Source organism: Diplotaxodon limnothrissa, linkage group LG15, assembly GCF_057381915.1.
Source record: "Diplotaxodon limnothrissa isolate DT_005_m linkage group LG15, D_limnothrissa_male_GT1.1, whole genome shotgun sequence".
Lineage (NCBI taxonomy): Eukaryota > Metazoa > Chordata > Actinopteri > Cichliformes > Cichlidae > Diplotaxodon > Diplotaxodon limnothrissa.
Window position 1 is genome coordinate 8266503 of NC_140610.1, and position 21441 is coordinate 8287943.

A 21441-nucleotide genomic window follows, 5' to 3' on the forward strand; every position below is an offset into this window, starting at 1 on the left:
GTTAGCCGATTAATTTCTTCTCCCATCGCTCTCTCTTCTTCTTTTCCTCCCTTCTTCATTCCTTCGTTCCTCCCCGCAGCCAGGATTTGAGGAGATCAACCCAGAGTGGAAGACATCGCTGGAGAGAAGGAAGAAAATAAAAGGTAGTTTGGCCCGAAGGGCGAAAGACAGCCTAGTTGGCTGCTGACATAGCAGTCCAGCCTGGATACAATTTAATGATCTTTGACGTGCCTTATTCACCGAATTATACAGTTATTAAACATACAACCATATAGTGTGTGCCAAGGATAGCAAAGGCTGCCCATGGCTGTGTATGAGTGCGTTTCTGTGCTTGTGTGTGTGTGTGTGTGTGTGTGTGTGTGTGTGTGTGTGTGTTCTGTTTGTGCAGCTTTGACAGTTTTGGGCCAGTAGTGATGACAGCTGTGACAGCTTCTGTAAGCAATAATAGACTAATAGACTCAAACACAGCTGTTATCCAACTGCAATAACACATCTGAATACTACAAAAAAATGTCCATCACGCCACTCTTGTGTTAATCTATGCACGGTCTGAAGCATGTGTGTGGGAATGTATGTGAATGTTTTACTGTTATATCTTATTAGTATTTTAAGTATTCTATCTATTTTATTTATTGAATTTTATTGTTTTATTTATATTTTGATATTGCTAGGGATGATGCAATGATCGGGGACCATTCTTAATTTCGTTGTTCTCATGACAATGACAATAAAGTTTCTGATTCTGATTCTAATCTGTGTGATACTTCATCTCAAGCATGACAAATGATGTCACATGTCCACATGTGTAAATATATCTTAGAGGAGGAAAGTAATTCAGAAACACTGTGATCCCAGAAAGTGGGGCCACTGATGACAAAAGCTGTACAACGCACGCGCAGACAAACTTTTATTATAAGTAGGGGAACCATCTTTTCTGTTCCGTTTAGGTCAGCTTCCTCTGGTAGACAGTCACATCTTTAACACTACCCTTATGTCTCGCTGTCGCAGATAAGGAGCAGTTCTATCCGCTGGTAGATGTGAGCTGGTGGAGTGACAACGTGCTGATTTTGGCCCGCTGCTCTGGCTCTGTCACCGTCTCCTCTGTCAGGACATTGCGCAACCTTCTGGGGAAATCCTGTGAATGGTTTGAGCCCTCACCTCGAGTCACTGCTGCACATGATGGGGGCTTCCTCAGCTTGGAGGTAAAAAAAAGAAAGAAGAAAAACATGTAAAGATAGAGGTGTTCACGTGGTTAAGCAAACAGAGTTTGTACAATGGTGCAGGCCTCATGAAAGCATCCTTTTGCAGTTGTTAGATGATAGATTTTGGACTTCAGGGCTTTAAAAGGCACATGGGAGAATAGAGGACAGTTCTTCATCTCTTTTATCAGTTTTCTACACTGCTTATTGAGTTCAGTGTGGCACAGGCCTGAAGCCTATCTGAACAGGCAGTGGTCTGGAACAATGAAAGAGACTATATGGGCCACATGTTTGTCATGAGGACATCACTTATTTCATTAAAATTAAAGAAAAGTGTAAAATGGGCGTGACTGCACATTTTTAATAAAAGGTACACCTGCTAACACAAGTGTGTGCTCAGGTCCTCTGACAGCTGAGGTGATTGTGTGTGATTCATTTTTTTTTTCTGCTAAAAAACTACATCCTTATATCCCTGCAGGTATTTCCAGTTTTCTAGTGTCATTGTGTGTGACAATGTGTAATTGTGTATCTGTAGTGGTAAAGGGATGAAAAATGATTTCCTGCATCTTCATCCTCAGACAAAGACCATGATATCACATCACCCTGCTCTTTGCTTAAAGTAGTGTGCTTTTTTTGAAAAAACTTTTGAAATCTGATTGCGTAGAGCACAATAAAAAGCGAGCAATTTCTTTAGCTGCTAACTCTGAGGAAAGGTTTCATCACCCTGTCTCAGTGCAGAGTGTGTGGGGACGGGGGATGGGCATCTCTTGTTGTATCTTACAGCAGCGTGTGCATTGATAATGCCCTGAACATGGGGTTGTGCGTATGTCTCCACAGATGTGGAGTATTTTCCCTGTTTCTATTTTATGATGATTGCTGCGCACAGCTGTTATACAGGTGCTAAACGTGTCACATTTTTATGAGTGAAAATCCAGAGGGGCATTGCTCCAAAATCTGAGTATTTGCCACAGTGCGCAGTTTTAAAATGGGCTCCCAACTGAGGCAATCACAGACCTACAGATCAGGTTAAGACAAGTGAGAGAAATCACTTTGGACAGCTAGGATTTAGATTTTTCTATTGAGCAGCTTGACCTTGCTGCTGTTTTGTGTTCAGACAGCCTGCTGAGCTAGCATGAGGGCGTTAAATTAAGTGTCCTTACCAACTTAAACACAGCTAGATGTAAACTGTGCTGGGTGCTTCATTTATCATCCGCCATTGAATGCTGGCACCGACGTGTCCATATGCAGCATCAGAAAGTCACTCTGGGCAAAAGACTGTAAATCTGAGGCTCAGTCAGTTGGAAATGCGTCGTCTTCTGTTTCACAGCCCTCATCTTATGATCTTGGCCAATGAAACAGATGTATTTTATGTGAAAAGACAACTGTGGCTTTATGATCACTTTTAAGCCATGTATTGGCAGTGTCATTCAAAGTCTTGCGCTTCCACCCTCATTTCAATTTGTCTTGTGTTTGTTTATCAGTGTGAGGTGAAGCTGGCCCAGAAGCGTGGGCGCCTGGAGAGCAGCCTCAGTGGGGGAGCCAGCGAAGATGAGGAGGGAGATGATGGTGGAGAATCTGATTCAGACGAAGAGTCCTCAGCCAAAGCCCGCTACTTTGGCTACATCAAGCAGGGCCTGTATTACGTGACAGAGATGGAACGGTTCGCTCCACCACGGAAACGCCCTCGCACAGTTATTAAGAACTACCGTCTGGTCAGCCTGAGGTCAACCACTCCGGAAGAACTGTACCAGAGGAAGGTAGGAGGCTAACACGGCTTGTAAATAAATGCAGTCTGATGAGAAAACGAACTCTTTTCTCCCACCCACAAAATACGTTTGTGGGTGTCACTCTAAAGGCAATAATTTTATTGAACAGGTAAAAGCTCACATTGTGCCCCACAGTGAGGATACCCTGCTATTTAGTCAGCAGGGTGAGAGCTAAATTTAATAAGTGGGTAGCAGATATAAGTTACGTGGGGTTTGTCTCTTGAATTTCAAAGACTTCCTCTGAAGCCTGAATCTCTATGGTTACATTTTATGTTTCACTTTGAATTGTGAAAGTGGTGGATCATGAGACCTTTGTATGGCTGCAGAATAAATCCAGCCCCTCTAGTAAATGGCTATCACTGAAAAGCTTGTGATGAAGCCTGTTGAAAAAGATGAATTTCCATTCAATTTTCTGGAGCCATTTATTGTATGTTCATCACTAAACAGTGAATCCTGGCTTTAATGATCCCCCGACTGATCTGTTGCCGATCCCCTGCATGAATCCTCCTGCAGATTAGGGATCTTTGATTCAGTTTACCATGCATCTCTATGCGTGATTACAACTTCAGATTTTCCTTTTCACTACTGCACATCATGCGTATAAAAAATATGGTCAATTTCCAGCTCGCCTATGCATGCTTATGTCTCAGCTCTGGTAGTTGCCACCTACTCCTCTCTAAACTGTTGCTTTCCAGTGTGCCTTGGTTTTGACAGGTCTGTGGATTGCATTCTCTTACTGTGCACCTCAGACAAGGAATATTTAGAGAAATATCTAAACTTAGACAAACTTATGTGCAGGGATGGATTTCATGACATTTATTGTGTATTTTACTTTATGTTTCACTTGCATTTGTTGCATGTTGTGGGTCTGTATGGCTGCCAGCTCTATTTTGGTAAAGACATTTTGGGACTTCCTCGAAAATAAAAAAAAAAAGTTAATAATTTAACCATAAGAATTGTTATGATATTTGTGATAATATGGTGATTAACTCAACTAACTAAATCCACAAAATCCCAAATCTGTGGCCATCTACATTTACAACTTGCATTCAGAATCCAGTCAAAGCCTCGTTGATTTCAAATAGAAATTCAGAAATTCCTCCACAAATAGTGACGTACTTGCTGCAGAACAGTGATTTACTTGCAAAATGACATAGGTGCTTGGCAACCATGCTTTTATATAGGAAAATAACCAGTAGACAACCAGCTGAGTTGAGTCCACTATTGCAAAGAGGCACATCACACATGAGTTGCAGTCATCGGTGCAGACTGACCCAGGTGGCTGCTGCCACTCATTTAGGGCTGCTGAAAGTTTTAGTTGTCGAACTGTCCAGATGTCTCTGTTGAAAACTCTCTAGCATGATCTGCCTTTGGTGCATCAGCTGTGTGCTCGGCCAGCAATTAGGATGGTGGTAACTCAGTTCATATCGACAGTAAATGCAAATAACTTTGGTATTGTCAAGGGAACCATCTTTAAAGCTGAACTTGCTATTTTTTGTTTTTTTTGAAACATTCAGGGAATAGGTGCTGTTTGTAGACACACAAGGCAAAGTTTGACATTTCCTGTTGCAGCTGTGTTAAACAGAGTTCTCAGAGTGAGGTCGCACAGTTTTGGTGAAAGTACAGAGTCAGATTTCTCTTACTGTTTACTTATTCATTGCAGCACACGCAACAGAATGCTTACGTGTTTAGGTTGTGAAGAGCTGTCGTCAGTGCTCGTGCTGAGGTGCCTTCATGTGTTGGATTTGAAGCCTCAGCAATCTAAACAACAATTCCAGTGCTGATGTGCAGTTCTCTGCCTTGTGTGGTTTTATAAATTCATACTGGGAAAGAAATTAATATTACCTACTTAACATGTCAAATATACTCCATTTCTAATTACACAGTCCTTTATGTAAGGCCTTTATCATATTAACACTGATACTGAGTCATATGTGCCTCAGTGCTGTGCCAGTTAATCTTTTTTTTTTCCAATGTTGGATATCACATTTAGCATGAAGCTCTTCATTTCTTTTTCAAATCAAATCAAATCACTTTTTATTGTCACATCACATGTGCAGGCACACTGGCACAGCACATGCGAGTGAAATTCTTGTGTGCGAGCCCCACAAGCAACAGAGATGTGCAAACACAACAACACAAACGAGCAAAATACAAGAATGGCCAACCTGAAACTAATAAATATATGTACAATATATAATAGTGTATGCATTTCTGGATGTGTATACTAAATATTTTCGTGTGTGTGTGTGTGTGTGTGTGTGTGTGTGTGTGTGTGTGTGTGTGTGTGTGTGTGTGTGTGTGTGTGTGTGTGTGTGTGTGTGTGTGTGTGTGTGTGTGTATACACATTTTTTGCTACTTAATTTAGCAGCATCTGAAGAACGTCATCTGAATCCATTTGGCCATTGACTGAATTGTAACGGGCTGATCTGCAAAATTGGTTTCTGACTAAATAAATCCTGTGCCAGCTCAGTGAAGTGCTATTGTTTTGTTGGATCGGCTCCAAAGTGCCGTTGAAGAGAAATGAAAACCAAGCAAGATGTTCAGCCTGCTTTAACGCTATTTTTCAGACAGGGGATTCTCTGACATGCTAATTGCTGCATTAGAAATATGGCTGTTGGTGCTAGTTGCTACAAATTGCAGCAAAGACAACAACATGCTTTATCATAAAGCCCAGTGAGAGTGGTATCGGCTCTCAACCGGCGCAAGTTTGAGCACGGTTCATCAGTCATTTTTATGACCCATCATCCACTGCCTTCTTCATCATTGTCATCATCATTAGATGCCATTAGTCATCACCATCAATCCTAACAGTGGAGAGTTACAAAGTAATACATCATTATTATCTCTTTGTAACACTTGGTACTAGCAGCACCATCCCAGCTGCTGCTTCTGCTCTCCTGTTTGATTTTTTTTACATTTTTTTATTTGTTTGGTTTTAATTTGTACAACATATAGCTCTATAAGTAATCATCATACACAATCATACACATATAATAAATATATGTGTATAATAAATATGTGAATATTTATTATATGTGTATGATTGAGTTTAATGTGTGCATGGATATGGTATTTATTTTTTTTTTTACATGCGTTTTAATTGTCTTATATATGCTTAGTTTAATTTGATATTTCAATAGCTACGCACACACAGACACACACACGCAGACGCTTTCACTCAGTCGCAGAAACCAGAATGACCCGATCTCTCCCCAGAGATTCACCTCAGCCAAGGTCTGTGCTGCAATTGACTGTGAATAGACTCGAACAAGTGATTCCAGGTTATTTCCTCAAGTCAGCCTGTTCATGTGTTTAAGAGTTTGATGATCCATTTGTTGGCGTAACCCTGATTGTATGAGTAGAATACTGGCAGAGCTGCTAACAGTTTTATTAGCTGAATCCAGAGAGAGAAGGAAACATTTTTGATGTCCTCCTACGTGAGGTTTAACTGTGTGGGGTTCTTATTGCCCTCCAGGAACCACAGTCTGGATAATGTGTTGCTTTGTACTCCTACACAGAAAAAGAGATGGATACTCAGTGTGTCTGTCAGCCAGTGTTCTGCCACATATGCACTTAAGCACAAATTGAGTGGGCTTGCAAAAAAATATCCTTTTGATATTGGGCTGAAAGATTTTGTGAGACATTGATATGATAAAAAAAATCTTTTATTATTATAATGTGCTGACATTTATTCCTGGCCAATAAAATATTATTAATAATGACAACATCAACAATAAATAGAACGGGACAGTAGCATGTGTCCATTTTCATAAAAACTCATAAGACCGTTACAGTTAAAATATGTGATTGTGCTGTTAAAATTTATTAATGTGGAAGCAGAAATGTTCCACAGAATCAGTTTGTCTGACTTGTTCACTGCTTTAGATTAATATCATCATAATCTGAATATGATTTTTAGCTAGCCTCTGCATGGTAAGTAATATGCTTTAGCATGCTAAATAAAACTAAATAAGGGTAGAGCTTCACTTTAAAATACTTACTAGCATGTGTTGTAAAATAGAAGCTAATGTCTGATGAATTTATTGGCAAGGTCATATTATCAGCTGTGTGACAATCTATTGGCAGTGACATTGTAAAGGAAGACGCATAACATTTTTAAAAAGGGAGAGTAAAAAGGAAGAGAAACACCCTTCAACCATGCTACGAGAGTTGACATTGCAAGGTCTGTCCACCAGAGGGCAGAATACCAGAGGCTGTTATGAACGTGATCTGAGCAGCCTGGTAGTGTGTGTGTGAGTGTAAAACTGAAAATAAGTAACGACACATAGCAAATGTTAGCGTCTGCTTATGTTTTTGGAGTCTGAAAGGAAAAAAATCTGAATATCAAGGAGTATTTAGATCACCAAATACTGCATTAGTTTTAAAAATCCTGTCTCAGGCAGGCTCTACTTTAAAGCATCCGCTGTGCCGATGGTCAGTTGTGATTGTGGTGTAGCTATTTTGGCTTTTTTTTTTTTTTTTTTTTGAAAGATGGTGCTGATGCTTTGTGTCATTTTAAACGGCTTCTGATTTCTCCTTTATGTTTTCTAACTCGGGCTATTTGATTTTTTTTTTTCTTCAGATATCCCCAGACATGAAATTCCCTTCAGACATTCTCCTTCTCCCTCTTTAGCAAACCCAATTCAGTCTGTGTCACATTGCGCATTGCTACACTGATTGAAATCTGCATGTTCCAGCTGTTCCTATTCGGTCTTTGGGTATTCTGTGTGCATACAAAAAGGCTGCGGTGTAGGCATAGATTTATTCAATACCTTGACATCCTTGTCCTTCAGTGTAATGGAAAATATGTCTGTGGACAATGCTCCCTCTATCTTTTTTCCCTTTCTTTTTTTTGCAGTGGTATTTTGTAGAAACATATACTTTAATGTTTTCTATTTAATTACATTGATTTAGGAACCCACAGCATGAATCATTTCGATACCCCTGGGATCAGGATTGAATATAGCAGAAAATGAAACTAATTGATCTTTGTTTTTGGGTGCTTTTATTCAAATTTTACATTAGAAACACATAGTTCCTCTTAGTCAGAGGTGCTGCCTGGCCAATTCCAGGACTAGCTTCTCATTATTTCCTTTTATTTCACAAACACTCATCATCATCCCTACTAAATCATTGTTGAAATGCTTGTCTTTCCTGATGATATGGATTTGTTTTAGTGCTGTCTGTTCCACTGTCTGGAAGAAACATTCATAATTAAAGAGCTCATATTGTGTTTTTGTTTATCTCGTAGATTGACAATGAGGAGTATGGTGAAGCCCTGTCTCTTGCCCAGGCATACAGTTTGGACTCTGACCTCGTCTACCAGAGACAGTGGCGGAAGAGTACCGTCAGCATAGCCTCGATACAAGATTATCTGGTAAGACATCAGTCAAAGGAGACACATACGTGTGAGGAAATGAGGAGGAGAGACGAAGGATTGTATCAGAATTTCTGGTGTTAATCACAGTATATTTTGTTGGTTGGCAAGGGGGGAAAAATTCAGTGCATTTATGTGAATGCGTGGGAGAGGCACACACTTAAATGGTAAATGGCCTGTATTTATATAGCGCTTTACTAGTCCCTAAGGACCCCAAAGCGCTTTACACATCCAGTCATCCACCCATTCACACACACATTCACACACTGGTGATGGCAAGCTACATTGTAGCCACAGCCACCCTGGGGCGCACTGACAGAGCCGAGGCTGCCGGACACTGGTGCCACCAGGCCCTCTGACCACCAACAGTAGGCAATGGGTGAAGTGTCTTGCCCAAGGACACAACGACCGAGACTGTCCAAGCCGGGGCTCGAACCGGCAACCTTCCGATTACAAGGCGAACTCCCAACTCTTGAGCCACGATCGCCCCACAGCCACGATCGCCCCACAGTGCAGCACAAGTCCCCATACTCTATTTCACGCATCATTTTTGCCAATTTATAGCAAATTTTTTCACCCTCTCATCCTATTTCTGTATCGTATTTTATCCCATCATTTCTTCTGAACTCACTCCATCTTCTTCTGTTTCCTGCATCCCACCTAGAGCAAGATCCGCAAGCGCTCATGGGTGCTGCATGAGTGTGTGGAGCGCGTCCCAGAGAATGTTGATGCAGCTAAAGAGCTGCTGCAGTATGGCCTGAAGGGAACCGACCTTGAAGCCCTGATAGCCATAGGAAAAGGGGAAGATGGGGGCAGGTATAAAAACCTCTTCTCTTCACTCACCATAGACTTACTCTGCTTGTCTCATTTTGTTTATCCGCGCTTCTTTTTTCTGTCATTTCTTTGCCGTCTCCCAGGTTCATCATGCCAGGCGACGTCGACCTCGATGACCTCCCTTATGAAGACATCCTTTCAGATGAGCAGGAGCTGGAGATGAAGAAGGAGAGGGAGAACAAGAAGAGACGAGAGCTGCTGGCCAAAGTTGACTTCAGCAGGTACACAGCCAGTCAGACTGCCGCTTGTTTAATCAAACAGCAGATGGACACATAATTGTCAGGGCAGACCAGAAATGCTGGCAGTTTTCCGAATAAACAGAATGTAAGAGAGGGTTCATTTAAACCTCCAGCTAAACTGGTAGTTTAGAGTCGAGCTGGCAAGCACGTCTCTTGTTTTAGTATCTTAGTTACTTAAGCTAATTACAATCTTTTTATTTTATAGTGTGATACTGTTTTTTGACTAAACCATTGGGAGTTTTTGAGATTATTTTTCTACTGATCTTTGAAGACAATGAGCTAAAACACCAGCTTTGTTCTTAGAAGCATTTGCTGGGTGGGTGGACTCATTTCTCTAGAGAGGAACCTGATGCTGACCTGTGTGAGTCACCTTGTTGGCAGGTTGTTACTTACTGTTTCTAAAGATTAAATTAAGTCATTGTTATTACCTGTATCAGCTAAAATATTAACTGTACTCCAAATGCTTGTGGGGAAAAATTGAGAAATTGTGATTTCAGTATTTAAGGTGTAGACCAGGAAACTGGGAGGAGGATGAATGGGTTAGAGTGCTGCCAAATTTATCACTGATTGTTTGACTGGGTTTCACACCAGAGAGGGGATCATAAAGGCAGGGATGTTAATGAGTTTGAGGAAAAGAGAGAGTGAGAGAGCGAGACGGAGAAAAAGCACTGGTGGAGATTAGTGGGTAATCTGCTGGAGGTAATTTATGCTTTTGTTTTCAAGTGCCCAGGGATAGACTAATGAAAAAGCCTTTAGTGATCACTAATCACCTCTCATAACACACATGCAAACAAATTCACTCATCCAGGTATCAAGAAACACTCTTAAGCTGAATTACACACAACTACTGAAGTGACCAGCCACAAAAAGGATGCGCTGGGTGCATGAGTTAAAGCGCTTGATGCACATTTAAATTCATATCCGTTCTATGTTTTTGCAAACAGGCTTTGTGCAGGCGCACATTTCAATCTTCTGTAGCTGGATCGGGCTTTTTCTTTTGTTCGTACAGTAAGCAGTGAGCCTCCTGACGGCTTTTAAATGAGGAAGAGCACAAACGTCGTAATGTTAATCCTTTGTAATAGCTGCCCTTCACGTCGCTGTTCATTTTTTTTTCCCTCCCTTTGGCCATTTGGTCATCTATATCTTACTGTGTAATAAAACTGTTGTGCTTTATTGGAGAACTGCACTCCACTGCAGCTAAATAAAAGATGGAGGATAAGAAAGAGGACAGAAGAGGTAGTAAAAAAAAATCGATAATGTACAAACATTAAAAAAAAACATTACATTAAATCTTCGGTGAATAAACTTATTTAAATATACCAGTTTTTCTCCTTTATCTGTCTTTGATGCAGAATGTCTGCCAGGCAGCTCACACACGTGCCCCCAGAATGTGTTTTTGTGTGAGTGTGTGAACACATTCGGGTTCCCCCACTAATGCATCTACCCATGTTGCCTTGAGGCCTGCGGCAGATAATAATTCTCTTAATTTCTTTTTAACTACACCACCATTACAGAAATGGCTCAGTATCGATCACAGCTGCTTCACAGTAGTACTGCGTCTGTGCGTATTTTGTGTGGGTGACACGCATGTGTAGATAAGGACTGTATTTAACTAGTAAATGTGACTCAGAGTGCATCTTTAATCCTGCTGTGTGTGTGTGTGTGTGTGTGTGTGTGTGTGTGTGTGTGTGTGTGTGTGAGAGAGAGAGAGAGAGGGGAGGAAATTGTGTGAAGAGAGTATTGTCTGCGTGAGAGAGAGAGAGAGGGGGGAGGAAATTGTGTGAAGAGAGTATTGTCTGCTGCAAGGTGTTTATGTTCTTATCAGGTCAGAGTCAGACCTCAGTCAGAAGTCTAATTTTCTCATTTGTTCCAGCTTTGGACTGTGCTTGTGTCTGTGTGGAAGGCTGTTTATGCTTTTATTGTAGCATCTAGATGTATTAAATATATGTGTGCACATAGATCTTGAAGCAGTTAGTCTCTTTACCTTAGTTTACCGCAGTTATTATTATTTTTTATTTAAGAGCTATTTATTATAAGGGCAATCTGTTAAAAACACATAAAAACCTTTATAAAGACTTGTGCACTGTGCTGCCTTTTTAGTGTATAGCCAGGTGGGTCCATTTGTATGTATAACAGTGTATTACAGCACACACTGTTTATGCTGTATCTCAGTGGAATTCAGCTGTAAGATTAGCAATTTAAAAGCAAGAGATGTTGACCTGAATCAAACATCCAGCCATGTCTAAGCCATATTGGTGGCTGTTTCTGCAATACTGCACAATGGTGTTGCTTAAAAAAATGTTTTTTAATCAATGACCAGTCTTAAACTGGAAATTATATTCTGTATTTATTATTGTTATTATTATTAATATTATTATTTATAAAATTATACATTTTATTAAAAGATATATACATAAAGTCCGTATAGATACCGTTTTACAGTACTGACATCGGCATGCTTACAGCTTCTTAAAGCTGCTACCAGCACTATGGAGTTATTTCTATACATGCATGTGCAGCATGTTTCCTACTCCGTGCTTGACTGTGACCGTGTTTTTTGGGTCTCACTCATCATTTCTCATCCTCCAAACATGGTGGGTGGAGCTTATTCCTTATTCCATCTGACCACAGCACCTTCTCCCAAGCCTTCTCTGAATCATTTAGATGTTCACTGGCGAACTTAAGAAGAGCCAGGGGGACCTTGTGGGTGCTGCAGTATTTCAGTACATTGGACTGTGGTCCCGGCTGCCTTCAGGTCATTAACAAACTCCACCAGTATAGTTTTGGGTCGATCCGCCACCTTTCTCATCATCTTGGTCTTGCATGGAGCTCCAGACCGAGGGTGATTGATATTCATTTTATATTACTTCCATTTCCAGTTAATCACTTTTCAGCATTTGATCATTTTTTAAAAATCGTATTTTCATAATGAAATAAATTAATCATTTTACAATGCCCCCCAAACTGCAGTAACTTGTTTAAGAGATAGAAGATCATCCAACTCTGAAAAGAAAGTGTTCTGCTCCTCATATCCACCTTTACCTGATATACTTTACCTCACCAAACAAAAGCAGGTGCAACAGATTTGTATAAGAAAAAGCAAATGCCAGGTACTTGCATCATTTCCCAGCAAATTTAGGATGTCACCTGTTCTAAACATTCTAGAAAAGGTTCAATGTCAGCAGCTGGGCATTGACCAATTTCTCTTTTTGATTTGTCGCCATAATTGCTCTTGTAATTGCTTCAGTCTTTTTTTACTGTTCACAGAGGCTCAATTCAGGCTGCTGTCTTGTGGCTGGCTCTGAGCTTTGGATAACATTAGCTTTAGCCAATTTTCCTTTTATTAACATCTTCAAACTGGGCGTATTCATCTGGGTGAAGGTGATTTAAGTGTTTCATTAGATTTGTTGTTACGAATGTTTTCATGATAGTTCCCTTACGGTTTATGGGCTGTGGATGTCTAATCCTTTGACATGTTTTTTTTTATTTTTGGCATAACATTGGTTAAATACTATTCAAAGATGAGCAGAGACCTGTTGGAGTGCCAGTGTCTCAGTAGTGTTGCATATATGTTGTGTATATAGAAAAGGTTAAACGATAAGAGATCCAAAAGATATCAAGTAGCTACCGAGACATTTTACTTTAAATAATATCTACCTGCTCAATAAAGAAAACAAAGATGCCCACAGGGTCAGTAATATCTTTAGAACATACTCTATCACTTATAGCATGGCTAACAGTACATTTTGACACATTCTGTATTATTGCATGTCATTTAATAAACTATGTCAGAGTAATAGAAGAGCTTAGTCAGAACTCCTCTCAACCAAATGAAGTTAGAGATATCCTGTCACCTCCTTTTAGATTTCAGAGCCTTTCTTGGAAGTTATCATTAAGCCATCATTCAAAACCTCAGGAGAGCAGATGGCTAAAATTGCTTTCTAACATCTCATCTCTCCTCCTTCCCTCGCTTGCCACCGCTCTCCTTCCTCCATCTCCACTTTTCTTACATTGCTCTGAAGAAACGAAGCACGGCAGTAATTACCACTAGTACTAGCACTAAGCCAGCGCTCTTTGATGTGCCAGAGTGTGTGTTGAGCCAGTGTTAATCTCTGTTAGTCTGTGTAGAGGACCCCGATAAGACCCGATAGCACACTCTGTAATGAGGGATTTGGGATTAAGACAGCAGTGGAGAGGTCAACTCCCCTGTGGTCACATCGCAGTTGATCCAGGTCAAGTTTATAAGAGGGGTTGCACCCTGCTTCACCTGGTTGGATTGTTTCTTTGTGAATTGAACTTGGAGGGTGTGTGAGCATGTGGTTAAAAAATGTTTTATTTTACCGTATGTGTGAACCGAGGGGGTGCATCTGACCACTCCTAGCCTTTTTCAGCCTTGCACTCTCTTTCTTTTGGTTGTACCTTGAGTGATTGAGTTTTAGGTAGAGCCTATATAGCACAGTGCCTTGGTGTTTGTGGCCATCCTCTTTATTTATGGTTGTGATTAAATGACATTGAAAATGGATTTGGTTCTCACTGGGCAATCGCTCACCTCATTGACGGCTTGCATCCTATACATAACACCTGAATGAGTGGCTCTTGTGGTCATAAGGAGTTGATTTGTTGCTGTTGGAAAATGATTAGGTTTAGAGGGCATGGTATGGTATTGTAGTCACCAGTCCCCAGCCTTATTATATAGGTCCCCGTGGGCTTACTGTGTAAGGTCAATTTACAGTTAATTTAAAGCTAGGGTGTGAGTTAGTGCAGACGACAGACTGAGCTTGGCGTTTGATTTGATTGCAGTTAATTTCTGTAGTCAAAGTCATTGTGTTGGAGGTCTCATGTCAATTGTGTTAAATTGTTTGTGCTGGTATGGTGCTGATTTGCGTGTTTAAATATGATTGCATGCTTAGGCTGACTCTGGAGCAGAAGGAACTGTGTCGGAGCAGACTGAAGCTTCTCTCCTACCTGGACCGGCTCGCCACGTACGAGGTAACAGCAATCAGCCCTTTGACTTAATGAACTCTCCACATTTTCCCATGTAAATGGATTTCATTAGGATTGCAACTAACCACAGTTATCCTTATCAAATCTTTTGCTGTTTACTTTTTCAGCCTGTCGAGTAATTAACTTGATGCATGTTTGAAGACTAAAGAGAATCTCAGTAAATATTCCTTTTGGGAGAGCTGGACCCAGTGAACTTATTCAACTGTTGCTTAATATTCTGTTGTTTAGCTGGGGCATAATATTCTCCCGAACAAGAAACTCATTAATTGAATTTTCAATATTCAGCCCCAACACTTTTAATTTTATTTACATGTAATGAAGAAATTAAGTAAATTGAGGCTCTGCGGATCAACAACGCAATATCATCTTCCTAGAATATTTAAATGTGATGCAAAAAAACATTAATTGAAAAAAGTCTGGTTTTTTTTTTCATCATATTTAAAACTACTGCGAGCAGTGACTTAACGGGTTTTGATAACTAAACTCAGGAGAGACTTCAGAGGAAAGAGATTGCATTTGAGGAACCATTAATTATTATTACATTTGTATTAAAGTAGAGTTTATTTAATGAATCTAATATTAATGAAGAAAAAACTTTGTTTTTATTGTAGTCTTTATTTCATAGTTGTTTTCCTACTGGCAAACTAATGCGTTCGACTTTAATGAGCAGTCTGTTCAACACTAATAGGCTTTTCTCATCTGCCATCTATGAATATTTATACTTAACCTCCATTTTTTTTAAATTGAAATTATGTCCATGAAAGACATTTTAAGTATGTGAAGAATTTATACATGATCTGGTAAAAAGCTAGCAGTGACACTGAGAAGTATTATTTTAACTTCACTACTAATAGGAATCCAGTATCACTGCTTCAGCGCTACATAGATGGATAGATACGTGCTTAAAGCAGACACTTGCAACTACTGAAAACTGTGGATTTCAGATTCACAGTGAGTAATGTTAACATGCAGACCCTTATCACGGATGAACAGGACCCTACTCGCTCCCATACACGAGAGATGAGATTTTATCCTGCTAGATATTCGACTCAGACAGAATGACGTTTCTCTCTTCATTCGGACATTGTCATGGTAACTGCAGTACTCGTCAGATTCCTTTTGCCCCGATGCATTTTCTCTGGCTGTCTATGAATATGATATTAGCGTTTTTATCATCCAGACTTGGGCTGGCTCTGTCTGCGTAGGACCCCATTCAAAAGCTATCCATCAGACACACACACGCCTCACACACTCTTCTGCACAAAGACAGACACACACACATGCTCTGGCATAATGGATACTACAGAGATTTTATAACCACAAATACACATAAATCCCTCTTTCCAGGACAACAAATGGTCCATCCTGACATATGCTCACACACACACATACACACACACGCACTTAGATGACAAGACAGCTGTAAGCCACAAAAATTAAATAGCATCTCTGTTGGCTTTGCTTTAGTGCCTTCATTGGTAGTCACATCTTCTACTTGCACTTTCCCTCGCATCTTTACTCTGAATTCTTTTCCATTCATAACATTTATTCTGGAAAGATAACCCTCTGACTCACAAATTTCTTTTCATGAACTGTAAATGTGTGTGTGTGTGTGTGTGTGTGTGTGTGTGTGTGTGTGTGTGTGTGTGTGTGTGTGTGTCTCTCTCTCTGAGTATTTTCTCTTTCTTTCTCTCTTGCTTTATACTTTCCAGGAAATACTTGGCGGGCCTCATGCAGCGGAGGACAAATACGATGCAGACTTCTTCAAGAAGTTCCGAAGTCAAAACATTGTTTTGTCAGCAAGAAACTACGCCAGGGTAACCTTGGCCTCACACTCCTACAGAATGTCTCACTATTTATCTCTCTTTGCATCTTTTCATTTTAACTGTATGCGTCTTTGTTTGGAGCTAGGGATGTGACTGATTCTCTACTTTAGATCAAGCCTGCGATTTTTCGATGGAATATCTAGGTTGTTTTATCAGGCTTATATTATATTATAGTATTTTTTTAATGAGTGTACGTGATGTGTTGGTTGTATGTTTGTTGTTTGTTTTGACATACTGCGAATCAATTTCCCATCAGGGACAATAAAGTTACCATTGACCATTGACATTGACCATTGGTTAGCTCGTTTAGACACACACGAGGGTAAAATCGAGGCACCAATTGACATTAAGCATTTTCTAACATACATTTTTTTGGCCACAGGAGAGCAACGTGCAGGCTCTTGACATTCTTTTCACATATCACGGAGCAGAACTCCTCCAACATCGACTAGCTATCCTTGACAACTTTCCGGAAACCACCTCTCCACACGAGTATACCACCTTGCTGCCGGAAGCCTGGTAAGACGTGCACAAATACGCACTTACAAGAAGGTCCATGTGTATTTACTTTATACAGACACAAATGGTTTACCAAGCGCTGCACTCTTGCATTATAGATGGGGAAAAACTCATTGAGATGGTCTGATTTATTTGTCCTGCAAGAGTAAATGGAGGAAGCCTTTCTGTGTTGACTTTTGCTGAGACTCGGAGAGAACCAAATGAAACGACTCATTGAAAAATCATGTTTACTCCGAAAGCTAGAACATGCATTTGAAGCTTGGTGTTGTTCAAAGCGATATGAGCTTCATAACCAAATATCTGCAAAACAAATATAATCTGTAGGCAGGGACAAGATTTTTGGTACCTGAAATGCACCCAAAATCCCTGTGATGTCTGAGTTGTATTGAAGAGTCATGTTTGTGCAAGCTTTGCATGCAGGTAAATAGTCTCCATAAAGAACAAAAGTAGGATTTCATTTTTACTGAAGGAATAAACGGGTCTTGCATGGGGAGTGCCTTACTTTGCATGTAACAATATTTACGTGGCTTTTGTGTTGTGTGCTAAAGTGGCATCCACATGGACGACAGGACTCAAGGTTTCCCAGGAGAAGAGTGGATTATAACAATATGCTCGGAGTCGGTGGTTTAATTTTCTTGTTGCTGATGAGACACGAGTTGCTGTTTCCCAAACCGCTGAAGCGAAGGTGTTGAAGTAATCCAAATGTATTCTTTAGTCCCCTTTTACAACAATTCACACTCTCGATATAGAAACTGCATTGTTTAAAAAGAAAAAAGAAAAGTATACCGCCACTGGGATTTGCACCCTTTCTAATGTCAGAGAATCCACAGTCACACCTTTGTAGAATGCAAGAGTCGCACATCCCTCTACATTTTAAATTAAAATGACCTAAAACTGGAATCGCACCTCAGTCAGAGCGTGCACTCAAGAGTCTTTCTCACATTCTCACAGTGGGAATCTTTTTGCCGTCATTAAAAAGCACACACATACACAAGTTTATTCTGTCACTGCACACATGTACGCACAGCGCCGCAGCTAACGGGCTGGCAGAGACAGCAATGAAATAAGAGGAGAGAGACTTAATTGCTACTTCTAAATTTACATTCAAACAAAGCCGAACACCTTCAAATGATACAATACTTGCTTGAACAAATGCAATTGTCTGTTATTACAGTGTTATTCCCCCTGGTTTTCACTCTACACTGCCTGTTTTGTTTTGTTTTTTTTGCTTTGGGCTTGGAGAAATGCTGAATAGGAGCGAGGAGTGATGGAGGGTTGTTTTGGAGGGAAGAAATCATTCCTCACCTCTTTATGGTTCACTAATAGCAGTGACTGGATTTACTGATGGACGCAGCCAGTCATTCACCGTGCCTTTTTCCTTAAATCGTAACTCGTTTTTCTATTTAATCCTCGATACTTCATTTTAGCTTCTGTGAAAATCTTACAACCCTGCATCCAAAAAAGTACGATGATAAAAGGTAAATGCACAAATGTGCAAATTATCCAAACCATATGTGTAATTGAGTATAAAGGCATAAGAATGAAAATCATTATTTTTTTTATATGTACAGTATATTTGAGTCATTCTGATTCCAGCAACTGTCCAAAAAGTTTCTACAGGATTAACAAACAAAAAAGGCTGGAAAATTGTCTAATCCTTAAAAAGGAAAATCACCTGGTGGAACATTTAGCAACTCATTAGCTCAGTTGTCAACAAGTTGGCAAGAAGAAGAGGCAAAATCGTTCAGAAATAAAGGTGGGAGTTGGGGTTCACCCCACTCTTTGGAAGATTACATGGTCAGATAGTTCAGCAGTTCAAAGAGATCATATTCTTTGGTCTAAAATTGAAAGGAATTTGAGGATTTCATCATCTATGCATGTCTTATCATTAAAGGATCGAGACACACCAGAGAAATTTCTGAAAATGAAGACAAGGCTGAAAACCAATTTTGCCATCACCTTTGGGCCCTCGGGTGCCCCTACGTTAAAAAAAAAAAAGGACCTGCTTTTTGTGGTAAAAAGAACTGCACAGACTCAGAAACACTTCCAGAAACCATTTGCCCGCTGCATCCAAAAAAAAGTTCAAACTCAGCCATGCAAAGACCATCCTGCAATATATTCTCAAGTGTTGATATTTAGCTCATCTAATATTAACAAAGGTGGGTTTTTGTTTTTGAAACTAATCCAAAACCTTCCAGCTTGGCCATGTGATGGTCTGCAACTGGGGGAAATCTGCACATCCCTGGGGGACACGGTTAATGCTAATCGATAAAGTTTTGGAGAAAACTTTCAGTGAAGGTCTTGCTTATTTCAGCAAGACGATACCAGACAGCATCCAGCATATAATCCAGCTGTAGCAGAAGGAGTCTGCAGGCTGCCTGCAGCCCAAACCTGTCACAGAGTGAAATTTTGATATGGAAAAGAACCAAGGAAAATAAATTTTGAGCAGCCAAACACAGTGTTAAAGGAATGTGATGCAACGCTGTTGTAAACATGGTCCTGGCCCGCCCTTTTTGAAACTGGCATTACATTCAAAATGAGCATATCATTTGCAGAAACAGGATTTTACAGATATATTCTCTCTGCCACTGCTTTATAAAGAAACCATGTATTTGAGGGTGGCAAATTCATCACCTTAAAAAAAAAAACCCCTACAGATATAGATAGAATTTTTAATATAGTTTCCACATACGCACACTACAACACAGCTCCCTTTTATTAGCCGCGACTGAGTTTGTATGGAGGTCAGGTGCTTGTGGGTCTGCAGTGAGCATCCATCATGGCTCTGCCGCTGTGGGGCAGTTTCCTATTTTCCCCAGCTTGTGAGCACCAAATGCTGCTCCAACAGCGCTCGCTTCCACACTGCAGCAAACAGAGCCAGCTCAAGCCATCTGTTTGGTGCTTACTCCCTATATACTGAACTTGCTTCATTGGAAAGGGGGGGGGAGGTAATACTCTCCTGTAATATTGATTAGGTCTGTGAAGGGACCTGTAGACTTGGAGAATACTGAATGTATTTTTTTTAAGGAGTCTTTGCCTGTAGCTTCAAAGGGTCATCTCTGTGGAAACCAAAAATAAACTCCAGCTCCAGGTTTGCTCTGCATCTCCTGTTTTCAATCCTGCTCCCCTGCCTCTCTGATGCGAAGTAGATCAGGGATGCAGGCACAGAATAATTCATTCCTCCTATCGATATCTGGCCGCTCACGCCGATATTTACTTTCCACTCTCTAACTACGCTGTCTTTAATGAGGAAAGAGCACCTGGGAGTTAGGGAATGTCATTAAAAAAAAAAACCCCACACTGAATGAGGCTGATTTTATGCGGGACTTCTCGATCTCTGTTATCCTAGTGTTGAAGTTCCAAGCTTAATCAATGAACTGGCACTGGAGTGTTGGTGAAAAACCCTCCTGCTTTGGAGTGTTGACATAAATCAGAGCTGCTGCTTGCTTCTTATGTATTTTGTGATTGGAGAGAATTTATGACCGTGCTAGAAAACTGCTGCAGCGTGTGTGCACGCTCGGCCTTTAACTGCACCAAAGCTGTAGATGATTTGTAGCCCACGCTATCTCCTTGAGTTTTACAGCCACAGTACATATTTTTCTGTCCACAAACAAATAGATAACAAGAAGCCATGCATTAATCCTAGAAGAAAAAAGAAACAAACCCAAAGCAAAACTGCTTTTGTTCAGCCCGGCGTCTTAGCATTCGAGTCGTTACGTTGTCTGTGTCCAAGCGTCGGAGTCCTGTCAACGCTGACACGTGAAGCTACAGAGTCATTCTTCACTTTGGCTTTCTTTTTTTTGCGTGTCCCCTATTTATCTTCTTTAGACCTGTCACACTCAAGGAGACCAGGAAGAAGTAAAGCTTGGGACCAACGTGGCGTTTAGAAAATAAAACTCCCCGCTATTTACAACTGAGGCACGATTCAGACTCTCTTCAGAAGTTCTTTGACTTGTTTATTGTTGTGATTTTGTTTTTTTGCCTCCTCCCATTTCTTTTTCTTATTATACTCTGCTCTTTCCATTTCCCATATGTTGCTTGCTCTCTAGTTTTGCTGTAGTTTATGGCTATGTTTACTTTGAGACAGTAAATGCCTTTGCTGATTTATAAGGTCCCATTATGCCTGGGTGGGTAGATGTCGCATGTTGCGGTGTATTGCTATTGGTGTGCTTTTTCCTAAAAACTGACCCCTCTCTCTTGCTGTCTTTCTCCTTCTGTCCTCTCGTATATCTTGCTTTTTTTCATTTTCTTTCATTTACAGTCTGGATGACAGAGGTGAGCTGGTGTTGATTCCGTGGGACGAGCAAAGACACAGAGAGATGGACTGGTGTGAGGCAGAGGAGTGCAGGTAAACAGGTTACATCACCCCTGAGGCGAATGTACTGATTTCTAGCTCTGTGCATAAAGTATTATTAAAGCCAACAGTTAAACAAATGTGACGTAACGCGTCATAATTAACTCAGCCCGTGTCCGGGATAACAAAGCCCCTCGCAGTGTAGAACTGTTAAAATTCATGCTCCAAACAGGCCAGATGCTTGTGCTGGCATCATTTTGTGAAACAACACATGACATCCTATTATCCAAATGTTAAACACAGCCATAACCAACTAATACCAAATCTTGTTGCACTGCCAATTTATGCCATTTGCCTGCTTCTGTAGGGAGGCCGGGCTT

At 40.5% G+C, this 21441-nt stretch overlaps 1 protein-coding gene across 1 annotated transcript in view; it reads left to right on the top strand.

The window, feature by feature from the left end:
- Window positions 1-21441, top strand: part of nbas (NBAS subunit of NRZ tethering complex) — a 184714-nt gene that overhangs the window by 18931 nt on the left and 144342 nt on the right. Inside the window, exons 13-22 of the mRNA XM_085373435.1 lie at window positions 80-143; window positions 1009-1202; window positions 2681-2956; window positions 8220-8345; window positions 9010-9161; window positions 9263-9400; window positions 14329-14407; window positions 16135-16239; window positions 16631-16767; window positions 21029-21115. Coding sequence (XP_085229561.1) covers window positions 80-143; window positions 1009-1202; window positions 2681-2956; window positions 8220-8345; window positions 9010-9161; window positions 9263-9400; window positions 14329-14407; window positions 16135-16239; window positions 16631-16767; window positions 21029-21115 — 1358 coding nt within the window. The remainder of the gene's footprint in view (window positions 1-79; window positions 144-1008; window positions 1203-2680; window positions 2957-8219; window positions 8346-9009; window positions 9162-9262; window positions 9401-14328; window positions 14408-16134; window positions 16240-16630; window positions 16768-21028; window positions 21116-21441) is intronic.